Source organism: Atta colombica, unplaced genomic scaffold (genome assembly GCF_001594045.1).
Source record: "Atta colombica isolate Treedump-2 unplaced genomic scaffold, Acol1.0 scaffold225, whole genome shotgun sequence".
Lineage (NCBI taxonomy): Eukaryota > Metazoa > Arthropoda > Insecta > Hymenoptera > Formicidae > Atta > Atta colombica.
In genome coordinates, this window is record NW_017259322.1 from 271,876 (window position 1) to 280,901 (window position 9,026).

Below are 9,026 nucleotides of genomic sequence, written 5' to 3' on the forward strand. Positions count from 1 at the left end.
AGTGAAAAATTGAAATTTTTGAATTCTGATTTAAAGATTGTGTCAGCGCGTTGGCAACACTGGCCCAAAGTCAACCGCCAATCAGTGATCCCTTTACAACCGAGCTTGATACGTGTGATTAACTAGTAACTTTCTATTAAATTATCTTAATTTCATCAATATATTCAAAGAATAATGTATTAAACCGATACAATATACATCAAAATAATTAATTAAATACATATCATATATATGTTTAAACGTATCGCTAAAATTTAAGATAATTCAATAGAAAGTTACTAGTTAGTGCCCATATCAAGTGTACGATGTGAACTAGGGTACAGTAATTCAACTCTACATCGATCGCGGGCTATTGCATTCGTGGTTCACGCCATTCACGGTCAGATTGGGTCAGTCGTCTGGAGTTAATTGTCAATTACTTTATTATAAAAAAAGCGCACGGTGAGTACAAACGAACGTGTACGCACACGGGAGTGTGTACGTATTGTAGACAGCGTCTTTTTCTTTTTCCAATTTTAATCTCCACCGATTCCATTGGAACACGTGCTCGCCTCTCGGTAAATGCAGTTTGCAAAACCAGAAATAGTATTAAATGACGATGGAATTCATGTATTTAGAAGGATAGGAAAATCAGCAGACTCATGATGCTTTGTTCTCTTCTGTCGTTGAATACCCTTCAGTCAGATATCTGCGTGACTTACGTCAGATAGTAGACTTACGTAATACATTTAACCCTGGCTCTTAGCCATTGTTCGACTATTCCGAATACATTTTTGGGATCGTACGAAATGCTAGTTCTACATCCGGAGGGAAATTGTTACAACGAAGGACTGTTAGAGACATGGCCGCGATCAATTGATTGAAAAATAAAATTGCTCTGATTTTCAGAAGAGCCTTTCTATCAATTGACAATGTCAATTGATAATGCAATGGCTTAATCGTTTTTTCAATTATAGTAATCGCGATTATTGCAGCTGTCTTGTGTTATAGATAATTAGAACAAAAAAATGTATCTATTTGATTGCGTGGATTGATGGCATTGATAAAATTGGCACGAAGATCATTTTTAAAGTTATACATGTCACATTCCAAATATCTTCTTTGGATGTTTTTCCAGGAAAAGATACAAATGATACAGTGTAATATGTATGAATCATTACATCCTTGTTGTTTGTCACTATTAAATAAAGATGAAATGTTCACTGCGTCTTGCTGGAAAGCACCATTTCTCTACATCATTTTCGATTTTCTAAGAATCTTGATGCATGACATTTTATAACTTATGGGCCTTTTACAATAGATTATTAGTCATAAATCAGAAGCTAAAAATTGATCCAATCACAGTTGTTAATTTTTAGTTTCTAACTTCTAATTTATGACTAATTGGTTTATTGTCGAAGGCCCATTAAATATGTTCTATTATACTTACTATTAATTGTAAGTTATAAAATCACAAAATTATTTTGATCCGGAACAGTTTGTTCGAATATTAATTAATTCAAAAATTGATAATTATTGCATATTTTAATTCCACATTGAACACGAATATTTTTTATACACTTCCGTTTTTTTGATACATATATTACAACATATATGACGAAAAAAAATAGCATGATTAAAAAATCTCAACGTTGCAATGCTTGTACATGAGTGATTATTAAGTCGAAAATGGAAATCATATTTTGTAGAAAAATACAATAAATAAATTACAATAAGTAAATTAATTATAGTGTTTTATTTTTTTAAATCTGGAGATGTAGTGTTTTAATGCTAAAATTATGCGATATTACAATTGCAATTACAAATTTTCAAAAGTATCTATATAATTTTATTATACCAATTGATTAATTTCATGTTTTCAAAAGCATCTATGTGTTTCTTTTTCATTAATTAATTCATCTCATCATTTTGTGCATAAAAATATTAAGATACAATTATCAAAAAATTAATAGTTTACGAAATATTTTATTTCATGTTAGATATGCCAGAATAAAATATCGCAAAATTAATTTTTGTTGCTCTAATATTTTATTACTTTTATATATAGTAAAAGAATGATTAAAAGGATTATTTTTAAAAATCATAAGTTTTATTTAAAAAATAGCAATGACCTTTATGTGTCCTTGAAAAATTAATTTAAAAAAAAATTGATTTTATTATTTTTTGTCCTTCCTTATGCCATATAACTATTAGTTGAAACAGTTTTGCTAAGCTCAGTTTTCGAAATGGCTGAATGATTTAATACATTCTATATAAAAGTTCATCATATTATATAATTCAATAGCATTATATAATTAGATATCTTTTTGAAACTATGGCAAAGATACTCAAAATTATTATAAGTATTTTAGGACATTATAAAACGCATGATCGTATCGATAACTTTGGGTGCATTCCACTTAATGTTTGCAACTTAATGATGTGCATCATCTCGTTTTTGTTTAATATTTAATTACAAGAAAGATGAAATGATACTCACGAAATGATACTGAACATTGCGAACGTTAAGTGAAATGCACTTTTAATATTTAATGATAATCGTTAGAAAATTAGAGATAGAGAGTTAGAGATTAAAGTTAGAGAATATGCTGATATCAATGGATTATTAACATTAATTATTTGAAGGCTTAACGCGTTAAACGCCGGATCAATTTTACATGACTTGCCAAAGCGCCAGAATGAATTTTTCGTTATACGATGCATATTACTGTAAAATATTATCTATAATATATATAAGTTAAACTGTATTATCATGTTTTTTATGCATTTGTCTTACTAGAGATCACTGATGCTTATAATATAGCGCTGTAATATCTTCTTTCGCGCTATATTTTACTTATTTTATTTATGACAGTCAAGCTATCTCGATTTCTTATTTTGCTTATTTTTGTTGTATCTGTCCAAGTAATAACTAATCTAACTAATACTATCCTTTTCTCCACGTTACATTAATTTTTGCATTTTATTTCCTATATTTAATTTTTTAAATAGCTCATCAAACAAAAATTGTGTTTCTATGAAAAATGCAAAGTAATAGGTAGAAAAAATGCGAAAAATACACAAAAAAATTGTCACGAATTGTTCAGATTTTCTATTGATTTATTTTACTTTTTCCTCTGTTTGTTTTAATACGATACGCGTTGCGATATCGCAACATGCGCATATAATAACATGCAATGATTATAAATAAAACTATTTTTATGTGTTTTATCATATATTAGTTTCTTTATATGATTGTAATAGTAATGGTAATATTTACTATTTTTGAAGTATTTGCTTTGAATTATGTATTTTTATTAATCTCAGCATCGCCGGTCACCGATAATATGCCTTATGGCACTCAACGTGCTAACTTTCTGTTTTAAAATTCTTTCTTCAAAACAATTTGTTTTTTGCGCTCGCGCGTTATCGAGATTATTTTTAATAATATTTAATAATTATGACATTAATTCTTGCTGAACATCGAATAATGATACAATAATAAAGCACGTAACAAATGGTAAAAACTTATATTTTTTTTACTATTTTTGTATAATTGAGCTTTTTTTTCCAGAATACATAATTAAATAAATATGGGTGTTCCGGCGGGTGATCCAGAAAAAGGAAAGAAGGTAATAAATAATGGCTGATCAGTTTTAATGCTTATGTGCTTCATTCTATCATATATGTTTAAATGTTGAAGAAAAATAGAATAAAACTTACAATGTGTGAGCGTCAAATCGAATTCATAAAGACAAAATTTGATAACTTTATAAACAATAATAAATATAACAATAATAATAATAATAATAATTTATTATAACATAATTGTGCATTTTTTTTCTTCTAGCTTTTTGTCCAAAGATGTGCACAATGTCATACTGTTGAAGCAGGTGGCAAACATAAAGTAGGTCCCAATTTACATGGATTAATAGGTAGAAAAACTGGCCAAGCGTCTGGTTATCTATATACCGATGCCAACAAAGCGAAAGGTATGTTTAGTTATTGACATACAGTTAAAAATGATAAATTTATAAATATTATAACATTAAACTCCTTTATTCTGTATTATTTATAACATCAATCATTATTTATTATTAGAATAAATACGTACATGTATACTTATATAATGCACATCTAATAATAATTATAATTCGCGTATTGCTATATTTTAGGTATCACTTGGAATAAGGATACTCTTTTCGAGTATCTAGAAAATCCAAAGAAATACATTCCCGGTACGAAGATGGTATTCGCCGGATTAAAGAAACCCCAAGAGCGGGCTGATCTTATAGCTTATTTGGAACAATCAACGAAATAAGCGCTTCCCTGCCACCGATCGCAGAAATTGTGAAGAACGCGAGTGAACACGCGAGATGCCTGGCATGAATCGCGATATTAGTACTATTATCATCTCATCATGTTTTATCATTTCACTCGTGTTCATCCCATGGACTCTCCTCTCGATGGTACTCAAAAGCAAATTCACAATACGTGTTTAAATAGTAATAAATTGTTATTGTATTGATAAGTAGATAATTGCAAATATGTACATGACGTGACAAAAGGGTCGAGCTAGCTCAATCCTTTTTTTCCTTTTTCATCACACCGAAGAGTTATTCTCAGGAGCGCTAATGCCCGCCATACGAGTGGTTGATCCACTTTTCTGCGGATCCTGCGTCCTTGATTATTTATTATCATTGTATCATGCAGTAAGTGTTGATCTGTAAATCAAAGAAATACAGACTAGGCAATTAAAACTTTGCAATTGTTCTATTTCTTTTCATTGAGTTGCGTGTAAAATCTTGATCGCTCGCAACAAATTAAAGTGAGCTCGATAATCGAATATTTACAAAGCGATTAAATGTCATTCATAGATTAAGATTAATTTTTGAGCTTTGATTGGATTAGATAAGTACTGTTGGAATATCATTTGAATAGCTTATCGCTTTCGCGAATCCATTCTATTATTAGACTTTCCTGCTTTACATTTACATTTAAGGATTTTAATCCAAATTGATAAAAACGAAGAAGGAAGGAAATGTGGTTAGCAACAGGAAGTTTGGCTCGATTGGGGTTTTACTCAATTCCTGAACAAAACTACATCCAGTCACTTAGTGTACCATTTTGATACAACACGTATGTGCGATTGACATACTTGAACAACGTATAATTTAGTATAATTTAGTGTATAAGTGATAATCAAAATACACGACAATTTTGATCGTCGACGATATTCGTGAAAAAGATTATAAATTTGAAACAAATTATTTTAATTCTAAATATAAATTATGATATTTTATTTTTTTTTAATTAAATAAGAGGTTCTTTATATTCAGTTAAAGCGGATCTTAGTGCTTAAAAATTTGTACGAATTTATATATATTTACAAAAAAAATAGCTACACACAGGATCTGGAAAAGATCATCAAAGATTTTCATTTTGTTAACGAAATAATTTTAAATAAATCACTCGCTAGCAGATCCTCCTTGTGGCTATTTATTCCTTTTTTTTTGTTTATACATATTTATAAAGCCACGTACAAAAAAAGAATTTATATATATTTCACAGTCAGTGTTAACTCAGTAAATATATACATTATAGTCTACTGCAGTGTCTGTTTATTAAAATTAATACTTTTATTGCAACATATATTGAAAGTAGGATATTAAGTTTATAAAGTAGGATATACTAACCGAGGCAATATTTTTCGTAGTAAAATTATTTTGCAGATGCTTATTTTCAACAAAAAATTATTAAATTGCTTGTAAATTTAATAAGTGATATTACTCTGATTCTGCCCATCATATTTCGAGACTGAAAAAGATTTCGATGCGCAGATTGCAGAATCAGACATTTATATAAATTTACAGAGAAATATTTAAACACATAAGATCCGCATTTACAATATGAACTCTTATTTAATTAGATTTATTTTCATCGGTCTAAATTCGTATCATATATTTTTTTAATTTTTCGCGTGCGATACATACATTCGATCGTATTGAATTTTTAAATCATGCATTTGAATTTTTTATTTTAAATATTTTAACGTCTTATAAATTTATAACTTAATAATTTTCCATTTTTTTACAATTTGATTATTATAGTATATCTATAAAGTATAAAGTGTTATATATTTCAAGGAATCGTAATCCGAGAATTATGACGAGTAATGAGTTGCCTAATGAGACCATTAGTGACAATTATGTTGCAAGATTCAAAGATAAGACATCCTTGAGATTACGTTTGGGTCGCATCTTCAGCTCTGGTGGGCTCAAAAGTCCCAAAAGTTCGAAAAGCGTATCAAGTTCGGGTGGCTCAAGCCCTAGTCATGGTAGTCCTCGCACCAGGACGAGATATTCCTGGCAGCCAGGGACCTACGCTGATGAAGAGAATCGATCACCTTGTACGCCGGAGAGTGGAATCTCGCTCTTATCATCTTCGACAAAGTCGTCACCGATCACGAACACGGCGAGCTCGCCCAAAAGTCCATTCACGCCGAAAAAATTGTGCTTTTCGATGTGGTATGCCGATAGGTAAGTTTGCGACTCCATTCGTGAAATTGATGTTATTACACTAATATTAATATATTTTAAGAATTTTAAGCAAATATTAATATATGTTAATATTATACATACAGAGTATTCGGTAAAAACCGTAACAACTCGCTCAGAATTTTTTTATCGATTTTTTTGAAAATATTAGAAGTGCATCATTTCCCTTTATTTGATAATACTTGACAAACAGACCTATCGCTACAATGAGTTTCGTTGAAATCAATTATTATTATGTAGGATCCTCTTTTTGTAGGAACTTTTTATAAGGAAATCCAATTCTAAGGACTTCCCCATACAACATAAAAGCTGACAGCAATATTGCTGCAACGTTTGCAATGTTATTACAATATTGCTGGAATATTGCAACGTCTTTGCTGGCAGCAATATTGTTGGAATGATCTGTATAGGTTACGTTGCAAATTATTACTAATCTGTGGATTATTATTTTGCAAGTACAGATTGTACAGGTTTTATATATGAAGCAAATTGTCACAACATATCGACAGTTTTAGAGCGCCGTATTGGATTAAGAAATGGCAAAGAACTCAATTTCGAAATTTTTTGTCGTTCTCGCATAAACTTCACCTTATAGACTTTAGGATCTTTTTAATGTAATTGTGAAGTTTAATAATATAACGACACAATCATTTATGGCATTTATGTCTTTTCATATATTGGAAAAAGTCTAAGAATAAATGTGGATATCGATCAGAGTGGATATGTTTGTGTAAAGCGCGCAACCATGCTTAATTTTAATTGCTTTCACGCAGTGGCGGATTTACGTATTTTGGCGCTTCTCTTATAATTGGCTCTCCTTTTAAAACGAGCAACTAAAAAAAAAAACTCACCTTACTTCTAATTTTCTTCCAAAAGCAAAGTTACTTGAACTAAGATTACAATTAAAGTTACATTTGTGAGGAACCGGGCCTTACTATTTATTGACTTTTACAAATTATGATAATACATGATATATATAACTAGGCAATAATTATTTGTTAAATCATTAGAAAAAAATTTGTTAAATCATTAGTCTTGTTTATTTTATTAGCCGACTTTATTTTAGACAGCCTTCACATTCGCATTCCTCTTGTATTTGCTGCTGCAAATTCATCAATTATCTATTCGTAATTCAATTTTTTTAATAATTTCGTGAATCGCTAATGCAGCGAAACCTTAATTTCTCTTGATATATATATTTGTACGTAAGTAAGTTTTTATCCTCTTAAACGAAAATGAACGTTCATCCGAACAGTTCGTTAATGGAATACCGTGACAAATTCTTGATGAAAATGACTTCAACAGACTTGTTTTTTTTAGATGAACTTCTTGCACGGTGCATTTTTTTCTCTTTCTCTCTCCAAGTAGAGAGAAAAGGAAGAAAGATAAATCGTGCAAAAACTTCAGCTAAAAAGAATAAATCTAATATTTGGATACATTTTATGTGGGTCGCCTTTAGAAAAATGACCCGGATAGGATGGAATCAGACTACGCATTTGAAAATTGAGATTGAAGATTGAAAATTGAAATGATCAATGAGAACAAAAGAATTTTAACTCCTATTTATTTTGATTGATTAAATTTCAATTTTTCAATCTTCAATTTCAATCTTTAATGTGTAGTCTAATTCCAGCCTTAGAAAGATGTCTCCTATAAGGCACGAGATTTGTGGTTTCTATCTAAATGTATTACTGCTCTCACGTTTCCCATTAAGATAATGGAAAAAAAATGAAATAATTCTTATAATAAGTGCTCAAAGTGCCTAAAAGTTTGTCGATAAGTAAAATAGCTGATCAAGGATTATCCAAAGATGCATCCATTCTGTTTTACATCTAATGCGCATGTTATTTAACATTCAGTAAACAACAAGGATAAAATGATATCTATATTATGTGTAAAAACACCTTGAATGAATTTGTCGTGCGATTATACTTTACACAGTTCGAATCAGGCAGAACAGATATATCTGACTAAGTACTAACAACAGATAATTGCTTGCAAGGCAAATAAAAGCACAATGAGAAAACGATGGAATTTTATGATTTTTCCGTTTAATCACACGATTTAGAAATGACTACTTTGCAAAAATTACATTAAGTTTCCTTGTAAACATAAAATTATATATCATGAAAAGAAATATGAAACTAAAAATATGGAACTCCACGAAAACACATGTTCTCGTTTTCTGAAATATCCTTGCGGGTTTTTAAGATTTGACCTGATTCAAGATGTATTTGATTGTCCTAAATAAACAAAAGATATAATTTTGCGTGGCGATACAAGGATCTTTTTTGAAGCGAATAAATTAATAATAAATCAATGATACAATAAAAGTTAATAGTATAAATTTCTGTGTTTTTGATAACCCAGACAGCACACAATATTTATAAAATATTTACAAAATATTTATAAATGTTCATAAGATTTATTTTAAATATTTTATAAATATTTTTGTGATTTTATATTGTACAGATTATAAACATTTATTAT

At 29.5% G+C, this 9,026-nt stretch overlaps 1 protein-coding gene across 1 annotated transcript; it reads left to right on the top strand.

Moving 5' to 3' along the window:
* The first annotated feature begins 345 nt into the window (after positions 1-345).
* LOC108688125 (cytochrome c-2) lies at positions 346-4,739 on the top strand. Its single transcript, XM_018194238.1, has 4 exons — positions 346-441; positions 3,554-3,611; positions 3,830-3,971; positions 4,155-4,739. Exons 2-4 carry the CDS (start codon positions 3,573-3,575, stop codon positions 4,298-4,300), a joined length of 327 nt encoding a protein of 108 aa, XP_018049727.1. The 5' UTR covers positions 346-441; positions 3,554-3,572; the 3' UTR covers positions 4,301-4,739.
* Positions 4,740-9,026: the final 4,287 nt, after the last annotated feature.

What these genes read in the sequence shown, in the direction of transcription:
- LOC108688125 (XM_018194238.1), top strand. Translation starts at nt 3,573, where the DNA reads ATGGGTGTTCCGGCGGGTGATCCAGAAAAAGGAAAGAAG. An exon ending in ATCCAGAAAAAGGAAAGAAG is followed by an intron (nt 3,612 to 3,829) that starts GTAATAAATAAT and finishes TTTTTCTTCTAG; the next exon opens with CTTTTTGTCCAAAGATGTGC. An exon ending in CGATGCCAACAAAGCGAAAG is followed by an intron (nt 3,972 to 4,154) that starts GTATGTTTAGTT and finishes GCTATATTTTAG; the next exon opens with GTATCACTTGGAATAAGGAT.